This window comes from Colletotrichum fructicola (assembly GCF_000319635.2).
Source record: "Colletotrichum fructicola Nara gc5 chromosome Unknown KSG_Nara_v1_contig01, whole genome shotgun sequence".
NCBI lineage: Eukaryota > Fungi > Ascomycota > Sordariomycetes > Glomerellales > Glomerellaceae > Colletotrichum > Colletotrichum fructicola.
In genome coordinates this window covers 284,059-298,834 of record NW_027094051.1, presented here as the reverse complement: position 1 = coordinate 298,834, position 14,776 = coordinate 284,059, and the positions used below count along the sequence as shown (strand labels likewise).

General features: G+C 52.5%; 4 protein-coding genes across 4 annotated transcripts; 1 reads left to right on the top strand and 3 right to left on the bottom strand.

Annotated features, from left to right (window-relative positions):
- Positions 1–10: 10 nt before the first annotated feature.
- Positions 11–731, bottom strand: mp1-1 (Cell wall mannoprotein 1; the record flags this gene model as incomplete). Its single annotated transcript, XM_032023277.1, has 2 exons — positions 11–529; positions 579–731. The coding sequence occupies 2 exons, from the start codon at positions 729–731 to the stop codon at positions 11–13; spliced, it is 672 nt and encodes a 223-aa protein (XP_031879905.1).
- A 2,936-nt stretch (positions 732–3,667) lies between these two features.
- Positions 3,668–5,901, bottom strand: Hspa12b (Heat shock 70 kDa protein 12B; the record flags this gene model as incomplete). The annotated part of the gene is made up of 9 exons (XM_066150629.1): positions 3,668–3,706; positions 3,772–3,909; positions 3,962–4,181; positions 4,244–4,356; positions 4,407–4,506; positions 4,574–4,853; positions 4,911–4,977; positions 5,044–5,650; positions 5,720–5,901. The coding sequence occupies 9 exons, from the start codon at positions 5,899–5,901 to the stop codon at positions 3,668–3,670; spliced, it is 1,746 nt and encodes a 581-aa protein (XP_066009788.1).
- Positions 5,902–7,707: 1,806 nt separating this feature from the next.
- On the top strand, positions 7,708–9,170 carry CGGC5_v000088 (uncharacterized protein; the record flags this gene model as incomplete). The annotated part of the gene is made up of 3 exons (XM_032023275.1): positions 7,708–7,884; positions 7,954–8,569; positions 8,638–9,170. 3 exons carry the CDS (start codon positions 7,708–7,710, stop codon positions 9,168–9,170), a joined length of 1,326 nt encoding a protein of 441 aa, XP_031879959.1.
- A 266-nt stretch (positions 9,171–9,436) lies between these two features.
- Positions 9,437–14,758, bottom strand: SWR1 (Helicase SWR1; the record flags this gene model as incomplete). Its single annotated transcript, XM_032023274.1, has 1 exon — positions 9,437–14,758. One exon carries the CDS (start codon positions 14,756–14,758, stop codon positions 9,437–9,439), a length of 5,322 nt encoding a protein of 1,773 aa, XP_031879978.1.
- Between the last annotated feature and the right edge of the window lie 18 nt (positions 14,759–14,776).

Genomic DNA, 14,776 nt, shown 5'->3' with positions numbered 1-14,776 from the left:
CACGTCTCGCTTACTGGGGCATAACCTCAGTCTTGAAGTCGGCGTTGTTGGTAGCAGCCTCGTTGCCAGCAGCGGGCGCGGCAGGAGCAGCAGGAGCAGCGGGAGCAGCAGCGCCACCGGCACCACCCTGCTGGGCACCACCAGCAGACAGAGCCTGGATACCACCGTCAAGGGACTGGTTGATCTGATCAACGGACTGCTGGGCGATGCTCTGTCCGATGGCGGGGACCTTGGAGACAACGGCGGTGCTGAAGTCACCGGCGACGGCCTTCTGCTGCTTGAGCTGGTCAACGGCGACGGAGGTGGCGCCGAGCTTGTCAAGCTCGGGCTTCTTGTTGGTCAGATCGGTGACGGCGGTCTGGACGGCGGTGGTCAGGCCGCCAGCGGACTGCTGAAGAGTGAGGGCATCGGTGAGGGAGAGCTCCTGGGCGCCCTGGATTTGTTGGGTGCCCTGCTTCAAGCTGGTCTGGACCTTGTTGGAGGCATCGAGGAGGTTGGCGGCAGAGTTGGGGTCAGAGGCGGAGAGGGCCTAGAGACTGTTAGTCTGGATGAATACAGCAGATGATGATGAAGCTTACCTTAACGGCGGTGTCAAGGTTGCCAAGGGAGTCCTGGACGCTGGTAAGAGCACCCTGGATGGTCTGGAGTTGACGCTTGCTGACGAGGGAAGCGGGAGCAGCGATGGCAGTGCCGGCAATCAGAGCCTGGACGAAGACGTTGGTGAAATGCATTGTGATTTGTGTGTTGAGTTGTGAAGCGAAGGCTTTTCGAGTATTGTTGAAGCGAATGCTTTGGTATCTAGAAGATGCTTTGGAAGATAAGAAGCTGTAGATGCTGATGAGATGGAAGGAAGAAAGACTGACTGAGACCAGAACTTCATGTCCTTATTATACGACTTCTTCGACTGTGCCGCGAACGCCGCGAATGTGTCTCCTTCCCGCGGCCTACATGATTTGACGCAGCTTCCTTCATCCGAGCTGCTTCCAATACCTCACGACGGTAAGAGATACCAGACACCGTACGATTCGTCGCACACACGTGCAGTGTAGCTGCGGCGCAAAACCGTGTACCTCGAACAGTCATAGTCACCATCGCGGGAACAAAATGTCAGAATCTTCGCCTCAAGCTACTGCAGCTCGACACCTCCCGGGTTCGTGTTCCGGCTTGGGAGGTTGTGAGTGTGGCTCTGTGGCCGAGAACCGGTGCCATTCTCCCTTGAAACGCGTGCCGTGCGGTGCGCGGCTCGGTCATTGACATTGGGAATTATGGCTTGGCGGCCATCAGACGAAACAAAACAGTAAGTCACGGACCTTGAATGGGAAACGTCAAATTTCTCTCAACATGATGAACCACACTTTTCAATAAGCTTTCCAGGTTGTCGTCTGGGGAAGAGTCGCCTAGCTCCTACTTTTCCCAGAAGGGTTATCCCTTCTATTTTTGGGGGTCATAAGCTTTCTTGATGTTCATTCAGTGCGGCGTGTGCGTTCATGATGGACCATGATCCCAAAAACTGAAGCTGGTGCCGCAACATCTGCATTTCGGATGGCACCAATCTGTCAAGACACTGGCTTCTACTATTTGTAAATCGCCTGCGGGAGGTTAGTCCCGAGACGTTGCCGGGACAGGTTGGGGAAGCTTGACACCTGCTAGGATGTTGATGCGGGTGCAACCAACATCCAGATATTTGTGTTGGATGTTAATGCCTGCTCCCCGCGATCCGATAACCTCCAGAACGCCACCCAGATGACCTGCGTATAGACAGATCGACAGACTTTACCAACCAGTTCGTCAGTCTTTTGGTCTGGTTCGTGGCGCAGATGCGTTGACTTCTCTTATGCAGGAACCCCCAAAGCTGGTGCGGGAACGCTAAATACCGAGCTACTACTCGGGGTGTTCCGTCCGTACATGCGCCTTACTGCCCCTAGCTCCTAAGAGGGCAGCTGGAACATACTTCTCACAAATGCAGGTTCGTTTTTCTTTTGCTGGCGGGAGGGCGCTAGTGCGGCAGTCAATGTCATTGCGCGTGCGCACGTCGAGAGAGATGGGTGCACATGAGAGGGGGGAAGACAACTCGATGAGCACCTCGGTTATTGTCTTTCCATGCAAACAGCCGCGCAGACCAGCTGCCAATCATCTGTCACAGTCTGCATCTGACCTATCCGAGTGCGGTGGATGGTCCATCTCGTTGACAAATGTCGTGTCAAACGTCAGGTCTCGCCTCTGACGGCCGGGGTCCGTGCCTGAGCGCGGCTAAGGTCTTGTCACCAATCTGATGCCAGGACGGGGGTGGCTGAAGGCGAGGGTAAGAGGGGAGAAAGGTTAAGCTTGTACCGATGGCTGCATGAATGACTGAATCTGTCATCATCGTAGAGGGTGGCCAGGCCAGCGGATGGCTCCAGTCAGTTCGTCGGATGGATGGCGTTTGCTTGGCTTGAAAGGTGTCAGAGTCCAGTGCAAGGGCACCTGGTGGCCAGCTCGGTAATGCCAATCCTATTGGTGAGACGTGACACACTTCACTCGATGTCTGGCTTGTCGATGCTCACCTCAGTCAACCTTGGAAGTATGCGTGTCTTCACGAGCCTAGAAGTGGTTCGCCCGCCACGGTCGGCCGAGGTGTTGGAAGTCCGAGTGACTCGTGTACTCGGACTCGCATTTGTCACGTCTTGTTCACACTGCTCAAGGGTCCCTTTGCTCTGATTTGAGAAGCCCCAGAGTTGGTTCAACCTTTTGGTCTGATGTTTCTTGAAGCGTGCTGGTCGGGAATCGTCACGTCCGGACTTCAGGGCGGGGAAGACTACTGCGTCGGGGCGACTTTGAGGGTCTTCCACAGTTTGGCAGACGAGATGATCATCTCTTTCTGTTAGGTATTTTGCCGGAACTTTCTCGATATGGAAATATGCGGCATTCGAGTTCAGACATGACATGATATAAACTGAGATGGACTGTTCAAGAAACACTTCTCGGGTTCCCCTGATTCCTCGCACCCGGCGCATGTGTATTTCAGGGAGACTTTCCAAATTGAGCGACTCAATCATCCAGAGAGTGTGCGGGGACACAGGAGACATGGTGCCAAATTGGGTGTCAAAAGCTTGACAACTGCTTTGGTCCGGTTCTCCTTTTCTCTCCAGACAGTTCTGAATATGCTCATGGAGAATCATGGTCGGCTTATACTATCTCACGATGGCCACGACGGCCCGTGTGCCTATGAATAGCCCTCAACCTAGGTGCACGACCGCCGAGCCCCATTTTCTCTTTGGTCAAGGGTTGAGCCCGTGGTAGACATAAGCTTCAACTTTGGATGTCGTACTTTAACTTCTGCTGACCCCATAATGCAATGCGGTTACCATACCTTACATTTGCGAAACTCAGATTTCCATTTCACCAGGGCTATGGATGAAACAAAGGCTGGCTGAATAAAAAACTATGTATAGCTTCCCTGCATAGTGAAGGTCGAACTCGAAAAAAAGGAAAAAGAACAAAAGGTGATACTTCAGCATAGGAAAACCGTAAAGAAGACTCCTGTCGCGCGTCTTCATACATGACCAAACAGTTGTTGACATCTCATTAGAACCGAACACTTGTGTAACTTGTGTCCTGGCTCATCAGTTCCTTGCCATCCATGTATACTGCAAAGTCCAAAGACGCCCCGGATGGAATCATTCCAATCTCATAGCCCAGTTTCTTGACCATGGTACCGTCGGCGGTCCTCCAGTCGGGTAGCTTTGAGTATGGGGTCGTGACATTCAACTGAAATTTGCATTTGGCACTCACTCGAGAATCTTCCCGGTCTGGCGGATCGAGCTCCTCGCATACCCATAGTGTTATGTTGAGTGTGCCGTCAAAATCATCCACGTCTTTGATATACTCATAGAACGAATAACGAACAGGGCTCTTGGGCACAACGGCTCCCTACATATTTGTCAGTTTCAGGAGAAATGGCGCTGAAGCTGTTCCCACTGACCCTTTTCAAGTACCATTTTATCTGGTTACGAGCGCGCCACTGGCTTCCGTCCCACATTTTGTCTTCTCGAAGATGCTGTGCCTCGTTATATTCGGTTACGTACTTGATCCCGTAGCTATAACGAGATACTGTGGAAGTGACCTCGATGGGCGGTACAATAGTTCCTGAGGGTTTCTCGAGGAAACCTTTGTAAATGGCACCGCGACAAATGGCAGTTCGGCTGGATTGTTTCCCTTATGAGCCTCCTGATGTGAGAGCCTGAAAAGAGAAAAAGAGGCTTACGGCTTGATTCCTCCGGACTGTAAAATCTCTGAGACATTGGAAGTCGAATGCTTGTCTTTGAGATGTTCGTACAAGTAAGGGCTTGTTCCAAGTCCCCCGACCAGAATGATACCCTATTTCGTTAGCCCGATTGAATTGATACGGTATGGCATATTCTACCCACCGTCACCTTCGATTTCTTCTTGAGAGCCATACGGATCTGATTATTGACTAGTGTATCGATTCCCCTGAAAGATCCTGCAAACATCCCCTTTATGTGGGATCTGCGGTATCATCATTAGCTGTGCAGCTCTAAGGAATTGCGCGCTTCCTTGAGGTGGCGAAACTCACTGTTGAAAATGAATCCTTCCATTCTTGATCAGTGGCTGCTTGCTCAGGTCGTCGAAACTGTCTGACGGTGTTCTGAAGGTCTCTAGCGGGAATCCCACAATGTACTCCCTATTACTGCGCTTTGTGTCAGGCTTGAACGTGGACTTGATTGCCACCTCCCATTCTTTCTTCATGAGGTCCTTGATAACAGCTGGACTGAGTCGACCCCACTTTCTTCCAAGCCGATCTCTACAAGCCTTCTCAAAGGCCTTGTCAATGAAGACGCCGCCACATAGGCCGCCTGGAAAAGGTCATGGTCAGTGTCTGACGGGTTTGCCAGGCAGCTCCAGTAACTCACCGGTACCCTCGCCGACTTCTTTGATCGCAAGAGGCTTGTTGTTTGTTACCTCATAAGTGATGAGATCCTGTCATAGTTTAGCTTCATGTTCCGGGCTTGAGAGGCGAGAAACAAGATAAATATGGATACGTACCACGGTGCCGCCGCCTGCATCACATATGACGAAGACATCTCCTTTGTTCAGGTTTCTACCCGACTCATACAGAGTTGAGAGAGCTGCTGCTTCTGGCTCCGGTGCAAATGTGAGTTTCGTCTGCCCAGCTGGGCGAGAATCCATGATCCCAGCCATCTCTGCAGCTTGTTCCATGTCTTGTCTGGCATAATCCTGCCAGATGGCGGGGACTGTGATGACAACATGGAAGCGCAAAGCGTCTAGGACTGACTGCCCTCGCGCCTTTCGGATCACATACAGAGTGTGCTCAAACAAAGCTCTCAGGTAATCAGCAATGAGCTCAACTGGCTTCTTCTCAGTCTCGTCTACAAACTTGCGTGCGTGAACAAGGGGCTCTGAGTTTCGAAGCTCTTTGGTCAAATCTTCGTCTTTCACCAGAAGGAGCTTGAACCATCGGATCGGGTCTGCATCTAGGGGAATGTCGTATCCCCACATGACTTGGCCATACTCGTAGAACAGCTCTGTGGGGGCCTTGGCCTCTTGCGTTCCGCTGCCTGGCCAGCTGGTGACGAGATTAATTTCGTTCCTCGCAAAGTCTGCTGCAGTAGACCATGCGACTCCAGAAAATCTTCCACGTGTTAGTAACGGTAGAACAATCAGACACTCCGGGGCCCTTTATTAGATTCGTTGGTCTTACGTAGTCCCGAAATCAATTCCAATGACAAGAATGTCGTCATTTCTGTCATCTCCCATCATGCCTGTATCACTGCCACCATTACCGTTGTTGTAAGTAGTATGCGGGTTGCGAATGATATCTTGGACAGATCTCCGGGCTGGATTTTCGCTGGATCGTTCCAGGGTACAGGTCTTTTGTGTCATGGCTAAGTATACGCCAATTCAACCGAAAGGTAACCAAAGACACTCCGTATTGGACTGGAAGAGCCAGCCAAGACGCAGGCAAGAATGGGGGGATTCTAGGCTGTCGAGGCAGAGCTATTTCGAATCTGAAGTCCCAAACTAAATATCTGGGATGGTAAGTGGTCAAAAGGCCTAGAGAAGGGATTTGAAGGCGAAGTGTAATTTATGTACGTGGATTAGCTCTGGACATTTCTATATCCAGGTCCAGAAGCCTGATCATCGAGGATGGTCCGCGGACCATGATTATCGACCGGACGCCTGGAAGCGACCCGAGGCACATCAACGACCTCGAAGTGCCCTTGGCTGGCCATCCTGCTGAGACGCAATCTAGCGATACCTCGTAATAATTCAACTTTGATAGCGTCTGAGAAGTCGCACTGTATGACGAAGATGTGGCAGAAGGGCACATTTCCAGCTTTGAGATGCACTTCATGAGGCAGGAGACGTATGAAACTTCAGCTCTCGCGGGGGAATGGTGTGTGTGTGCCAGGGTGTGGCTACCAACAAGACTGGCGACTAACACAGCCCCCTTCATAGTTGGCTGCGGCTGCCGAAAGTGTATTTTACGACAACTGAAGACGGTCCCGACAGGCCCGCCATATGTACTCAAAACCTTGGAAGGCTGCCTCCTGGAGGAATACAAACATACGGCTGGCACGAGGACTATTGATTAAATCACTACTGAACGAGGAACCTAGATATTGCAGCCAGATGACTTACCGCTGTAGAAGATCTTTCTCTCGTTTTAAGGGCTGTCCATTGCGACGCAGCTCAAGGGTGTACGCATCAGGCTGACGCTTCAGGGCGTAGCCAATATATCCTTCACCACTGGCCGGCCCACCAACTACAAATCAGCGTAGTATCGGAAAGACGAAAGACCTACTTAAGTTTGCTGATATCCAAGAAACATGATTGTTTATTGTCTGATAGAGACTGCTTCTTAGAGGTATGCTGAAAGGAGGGTCAAAGATCGAGCCCATGTCGGTTCGAAGGAAAGCGTTTCGGGAAGAACATGTATTACATGGAGTCTGGCTGGACGGAGCCACAGACTGAGGGCCTGTTACCGCTGAAGATTCCTGTCTGCTGCAAGTCTTCCGTGGGTAAGGTTACCCATTGCTGACCACTCCCACATGAGAATGTGGACTTAGTTTCAACGAAGAATCACAGCCTCATTGCATTTTGCGGCCTCCATGATCAGCACTGCTGCTTTCCATAGCATATATTGAAAATTCTTCATAGCCTCGCTCTCTGTTCGTGACTATCTGACGCCGTTTAGATGGAATCTTCTGAGGGTGTGAGTGATTTACGGGAAGCCCCAGCACAGCCTGCATTGCGCCACGCTCTTACAGCAAAGACATCGCCCAAAGGCTGAATCGCGTAACCGCGTAATCCAGCCCCCACGATTACTGCATTCATCACGCGGACGCTTCTCTCATACAAAGACAAGGCTCGGGTATTTCTCGGGCATGCTGCTTACGGTTCATGTTCCACGGGAAAGCAGGCTGGATATTTGGTACTTGGCACCTGAAAGGCACAGCTTGTATGTCTACTTGCAGACAAAAGTCAGGTGGCGCTAACACTGTGCAGGCTGCAACTGATGCAGCCTGATTTCGCCTCATGCTGCAGTGGGTGTCTAGAATTTTACAGCTCGTAGCTCTTTCAGACCTTCAAACTCTTCGGCGCCTCTTGGACAGTGGTTTCATCTTCTACACGAGCGATTGTTTGCGTGAACCTGGCGGAAGCATTCAACGACGTCAGATGGCCAGCATGGACCGAGCTGAGATACAGCCCAAACCCAGCGCTAGTCGCCATCTGCTCTCACCTCGGAACCATCCTCAAAGTACACATGAATCTTCCAAAGACTCTTCAACCTTTCATGTCGAGAAAGAGCACCCCCTTGAGCCGTTCGGCGGCGCACCTCCCACACTTATTCGGGCGGCTTCCGTAAGTATCTGATTTGCTCCAAAGCATGGAGCATAATCTAGCTCTGGATACTAAGAGAAGAAACATTAGATGCCGCCGCACACGCCAAAGAGGAATACTACCCCGTACACTGGTCAAAGTGAAAGTCAGACACCCAGTCACGAGATTGTAGCGAAGCAAGAATACGACAGAGAGATTTCGCGCCGAAAGAATATTGAGGCCGAGTTGGAGGCGAAAGATCGCAAGCTAGCGGAATGCGAAATCAAATTAAAAGATTCAGAGACATCTCTTGTCGCTGTTCGAAAGAAATGGAAGGAAGCAGCCACTGACCTCGACAAGGTCAAATCGTCGCAACAAAGAGGTTTTTATCATATGACAGACAGCGAGCTCAGGGATTCCGTGACGAGACTCCGGTACAATATTAGTCGGTTTGCAATTCAGTACTTCAGTGGAAAGTTGCCAGGCGATACCAGTGTCGGAAAGATCGTCGACTCTGAGGACTATGAGGGGTGGAAGGATTTGTCAGATGTCATCGGCGGCCGTCATATCACGGCTGAATATATTCGTTCCGACAGGCGGCGACCTCATATCATACAGGCTCTGATATGGGAAACAATATACATGAATGTCTTTGGCGAGGCTCTTTGGGCCGGGGAGAAGATGTCCAAAGCATTCAAGGAATTGTCCAAGCAGTTGCAAAAACCAGGTATGTTTCTTCATTGTACCAAAGTATCCATAATGGCTTTTTCCAATATGGATATTAATTCTCAACAGCAAATGACAAAGGAAGCGATCATGATATCGAGGCATGCCGAAGATTCTGTCTTTGGAGAGCTGAGACGGCAGCAATGGTCGTCGACTCAATCAACTCGTCCAAGGATGCAAAGGAAAGAAGCAAGCGAGCATTATCGAAAGAGATCGGCTCAGCTTGCAGGTATACTTGCGAACACATCATACCGTTTACAAGACTCACCAAAGGCCTCGTTGACGAAGTGTTTGACATTCTCCAAGAGGCCGCAAAGCTCGACGAAGCCATGAAAAGGCAAGCCGTGCGCTTCGACTGGACTTTTGCTGACCTCCGAGAGCCATTCAATAGCAATGCAATGACCTTGGCGAGTGGGGAGACTTGGGAGGCCGACATGGATGGCGTCTGGGTGACGACTTGTCCCGGCCTAGTCAGACAAGGAAGGTCGACAGGTGACGAGTTTGAGACCAAGACTAGACTCCTGTCCGCGGAGGTGTCTTGGATACCAAGTCCCCGAGCGGGAGGTTCAGAGCAGAAGTTTCGACGGAACCGGACCATGTAAACAATGTTGGACACTCACGGACAATGAAAGTGGTTGGAGATTCTCTTATTTTGTTCATCGTCTATGTCCCGCACTCGGGCATCCGTTCCTCAAAACTCCATGCCGCATCCACGCCGGTACTAATGTACATGCTAGGTCTACACTGACCATCTTATGTCCCAATGCCTTTGTCGTTATAATACAAGAAAACCACAAAACGCGAATGTGATGATAGTAGTAATGACACACCAGACGCCCTTAAACAAACTTGATTTTCATCCGCGTGCCTACCGTTTGCGCGTATCTCTACCCTTCTTCTTGCTCTTCTTTTTATCTTTGGGCAAGTCCAATGCCGTGCCCTTGAGTTGCTCTGCCATTGTGCGGAGCATGTACTCGTCAATATTATAGATACGCTCGCCCCATGCGTTGTGTTCGATATCTTCGTCTGGTGCGACAGACTCGGAGAAGCGACCGAGGCCGGAGGGGCCGGGTCCGTTTTGCTCATTGGGGCCTTCGTCGCGGGGCGTGCCTTGCCGAGTGCTTGAGGCCCCGGAGGGTGCGGCGCTCTTTTCATTGAAGTCGGCTTCATCCTCTTGAATTTCCTTCTCGGCAGCCTTAGCAGCTTCCACGTCTTCCTGATCTTCGGCCTGCTTAAGTTCCTCGCCAGCGTTGCGTGAGCTGCCGCTGTCGACTCCGCCGAGGAGACGGTCCATGGCGGCGTTAGCGGCGTCGTCTACCAGGTCGTTGCCCTCGGCACCAAGCACGTCGCGGACGGAGAGCTTGTTAAAATAATCTGTTGTGAAGCTTCCTTCCTGAATGACGACATCGTCTAGCATTTGCTTTTGTGATGCTTTGCGAAGAATATTGGCTTCGATAGTATGTTCGCTGACAAGTCGGTAGATGTGTACGTCGCGCGTTTGTCCGATACGATGGCATCTGTCTTGGCATTGCTTGTCCATGGCGGGGTTCCAGTCTTGGTCGTAGAAGATGACGGTGTCAGCGCCGGTAAGGTTGATTCCCAAGCCACCAGAACGGGTGGAAAGAATGAAGCACAGAATTCTCTCGTCGTGGTTGAATCGATCGGTAAGAATTTGGCGCTGCTCGACTTTGGTGGCGCCATCTAGACGTAAATACTTGTGACCATGGATGTTGAGGAACTGCTCAAGGATATCCAATACTCTGGTCATCTGAGTGAAGATGAGAGCACGGTGACCGCCCGCTTGAAGCTTACGCAGCAGTTTATCCAAAGCTTGAAGTTTTCCACAGTCGTATTGGAGCAGCCTCTTATCGGGGAACTGAATGCTCAGGCGCATACGGGCTTCGTGCCAGGGGTCGATGGGAGCCTGCTTGGGTATGAAGGGGGCCCATCGAACTGGTGCAGATAGCTTCAAGTCCTCGTCGGTGAATGCATTCGCAGCTTTCCGGCCTAAGATGACTTCGTTCATGTCGCGACTGATGACTGCGGGAGTGACGCAAGCAAACTTTTGAATAGTGGTCTGGAACGAGTCCGCACGATCGTCCGAGGTGCGGATAACTGCGCGAAGGAAGTCTGAGTCCTCGGCAAACCAGTTGAGAACCTCAGAAGGAACTTTTGGGCGAGGTTTTCTTGGCCTCTGATCCAACCCAAGAGTGAGGAAGTCAACCAGACGCTTGCCATAGATGGGTCGACGCTGGCCACGAAGAGCGTTCAGGTAGACACTGTGTTGCAACTCTTCGAAGCGACGCCATCTAGCTAAGCTGTCGAGATAGACAATGTTTGACTCAACGGTTGACGGGTCAAGATTCGTGCGAGCAAGGTGGGCTCTGGCGTTCTGAGCTTCACGAAGCTCCATCAACGCCCTGTGTAGACTCAGTTGTGAGATCCTCTCGGCGGTCGTGTTGGACATCGTCTCGAACTGCGTGGGAATCATGTTCAGCACCCCGAGACTGACCACAGACATGGGCTCAACCTTCAGCAGTGACCGCTGAAGGAAGGATTCTGTACTCGAGTACTCCGCTGGCACCGACTTCTGCATCCGGAAAGATGTCATGATGGGCCGGTCCACGAAAAGATCAGGATGGTTGCAGACCTTTCGCAGCTGCATGAGACAATTGATGATGGACAGATAGTTGCCCGACGACAGCGTATCCCGCGTATCGCTACGAGCCAAAAATCCATCGTACAATTCGCGCTGCCGCTTGGACAAGCGGCAAAACTCGACGTGCTCGTGCTTCGCCGGCATTTGTTTCTCAACGTCCGCCTTGAGTCTTCGAAGCAGGTAAGGTCGCAGTACTTTGTGCAACTTTGCGATGATGGCGCGGCCCTCCTCGTCCATGGTATCGCGGCCCTGCTCCAGGATCTGCGACTCTGGTTTGCGAAACCAATCTTGGAATTCATGCAAGTCTGCAAATCCGCCCGCACCGTTCTCAGAGGAGGGCATCAGGAAGAACAGCAACGACCATAACTCGGTTAAGTTATTCTGCAATGGGGTGCCCGTAAGCAATAACCGAGAATGTGTGTTGAATCCGAGCAGGCTGCGCCAACGTTGTGACTTGAAGTTCTTGATGTTATGTGCTTCGTCAAGAATCATGTAGTGCCATTTGCGACGTTTGAAGACTTGCACATCTTGAAGGACCAGCTGGTAGGAAGTAATGCACACGTTCCAAATATCGTCACTATTCCATCCTTGGCGCTTCCTTTTTCTTTCCTCAATGGTTCCGTAGTAGGACAGAATCTTGAAGCCAGGGCACCACTTCTTGAACTCCATTTCCCAGTTGAGCATGACACTCGTGGGCACGACGACAAGATGAGGTCCCCACACCTCATGATGGCAAGCGAGGTGGGCCAGCAGTGAAATGGTTTGGATTGTTTTTCCGAGACCCATTTCGTCTGCAAGAATACCATTAGTATTGTTGGCGTACAGACCCGAAAGCCAATCCAATCCGTCATGCTGATACGCGCGCAAGGTGCCGCGGAGAAGGAATGGGATTTCCGTTTTCGTGGCTTGCGGTGTGGCGGGCGTTGCTGGCGTTGCCGAGCGGCTGACAATGTCTTTCACCCCAGGCGTTGCCAGAGACATGGTGTCTACTTCGGAAGGCTTCGTATCAGACGTCGGGGGCGAATGACTCTGTTCTGGGCTAGGCGGCACAGTAACAACGTCGGTATCAGGGCTCACGTGTTTGGATGGAGCCTCTGAATCAGGAGCGATGGCGGTTTCTGGTGCATCGAGTTTTGGCGGCGCATCTTCCATCTCAATGTCTCCACGTGGAGTATTGACATCCTTCACAGGATCGGCAGTGGGGGGTTCAGTGGTGTTCGTCGTCGAAGGGGCGGGGTCAACGCCGTTAACCATCTCCGCGTCAGCCTTTGGTGAAGACGCCATGGGCTTGTCCTCCGACTCTGCCACGCCAGTCTCTGTCGGTAAGCCGCATTCAGATTCAGCAGCCAGAGCAATCTCGTTTTCCTGAATGGTCTTGTCGACATCCATCTCATCCTCATCGACAAATATGCCGGGGTGCTGAATCAAAGAAACCTCATCTTCATCATCGGCTGCTTCATCCCTGAACGGAGTGGATGCCTCGCCTTGTGCAGCAGGGGTTTCCACTATAGGTGCATCGTTCTTCGTGGACTCTTCGTCATCTGCTGCGTCGTTCTTCATCTTCTTCAGATCGGATTTGCCAAAGAGCATGCCAAGCAATCCAGCAGGTTCTTCGTCTTCACTCTCCTCTCCGGAACCCTCCTCCTCATCGGATCCATCGTCGCTATCGTCCATATCCGTTGATCCAAGATCGTCATCCATGTCAACCGATTCATCAGAGGTGTCGTCTTCGGCGGCACTTGTTGGCACTATCTTCACGTCTGCCCCGGAGTCCACACCATTGACGAGCTTCTCGGCGGGCTCCTCCGCAGACAAATCGGGCAGATTGGCATACTTCGCGCGGAGTTGTTCTTGAGTAAGTTTCTCATCACCGGCATCACCAGTGTGCTCTTCGCCCGCTTCGTCCTCGTCCGATGATGACATGACATCGTCGTCCTCGTCGCCCGAATCGTCATCATCAGCGTCAACTGACGATGCGTGGCTGTTCTCCGCGTCGCTATCAAGGCCATCGGGGTCGTTGTCGTCGTCGTCGGGAAGACCGTCTTCGTCAGACACATCGGAGTCTGCTGGGGCCTGGCGCGCCAGAAGCTTCTGCTCGGAGAGATCAACAACGTCCTGTAGCGCAGCTTTAATTCTACGCGCCTCCTCGGCCTCCCATTCCTGGACGCGTCGTCTGTTGACTTCGAATCGCACGCTCTCCCATGTGCCAAACATGCTCTTGACTACAACCCTGTATCGGCGAATCCATACGTCTCTTGCTTCTGCTTCAAGCTCCTCCGCCGATTTGGGTTGGCGTCGAAGCCAAGCATCTCGGCAAGCCTCAGCAATCTTCTTGGCCTGTGCGCGATGTCTCTGCTGCTCTTGTAGCATCAGCCTTCGGAAGTTTGTCATGGCCTTAACCATGTGGTCACGACGGGCCCATTGGCGCGGGGGCTCTTCCTCAGCTTCGGGTACGAAGATAGAGCATCGCTCTTGGGAAAGGATTCCGCCAGGTTTCACCGCCGCTTCTACCCGTAAGACGATTTGGGCATCCCTCTTGGCCATCTCATCAGTGTAGGCTGGCCCATCTTCTGGCAGGTATATACCTCCCTCATCCACATGTATCGTCTGTGCCTTCTCCCAGTATTCCTCGAATGTAGGACCGATCTTTAGCCGCTTATGAACCTGTCCGGGATGGACAATGGGCAGCTCCGTTGACCGTGGTACGCGCAGCTTGATTCGTGTGCGGTTGGGGCTCGTCGACGTCGTGGTGGGGAGGTCCTCGATAGAGCTGCGACGGCCACGCCGTGGCCTTGTAGATTGTCTCGTTGGCTGGGATGGTGGTGAGGGGGATCGTTTGCGTGTTGATCGCGCAGGTGCCTTGGCTTCGTTCGAGATGGACTTTCTGTTCGACTTCTTGAGGTTCAGGGGGGCGGGCTTGGCGGCTGTAGACTTTCGCGAGGGCGGTTTGGAAGCTCCGGCGGACGCCGGTGTCGGGGTCGCATGGCCGTTGGTAGAGGCATACTTGTTCTTGGAAGGTGGACTGCTATTAAGAGCTCCTCGTGTTGTTCGCTTGTTCGATGGAGGATGGAATTCGAGAGGCAGGGTGTTGATGCGGCCAGACTTGCGTCTACCGTTCTCGGTGTAGGAGGTCGGGCCGTCGGCGCCAGCTTTCTTCCATGGCGGGGAGATTTGTTTCTTCTTTCCTGCCGAGTTGGGGGGTGTGGCTTCGGCTGTACGGCGTCGTTTCGAGGGACGCTCGTCGTCGTCATCGAGAGACGCGGGGGCGGGCGGAGGCGTAGGAGGGACGGGCGATGGCGATGATGATGATGATGGCGATGCAGGCGCGGCGGGCGAAGGTGGGCCGTAGCCGATGAAGTCAACACCGTTGGGTGTCAGTTGGTCCCTGAAATCGTCGGATCCCAGGGACTCGAGCGGAGATGAGGGAGGATCGGAATCATCTTGAAAGGCTGACGCGATCTGATTGTCGCGTTGGGACTCGAGGGCCTCGGGGGTTGCATGCGCGGGTTCGGGCGACGCGGTCTTGGTCATAATAGCAACGGGGGGCGG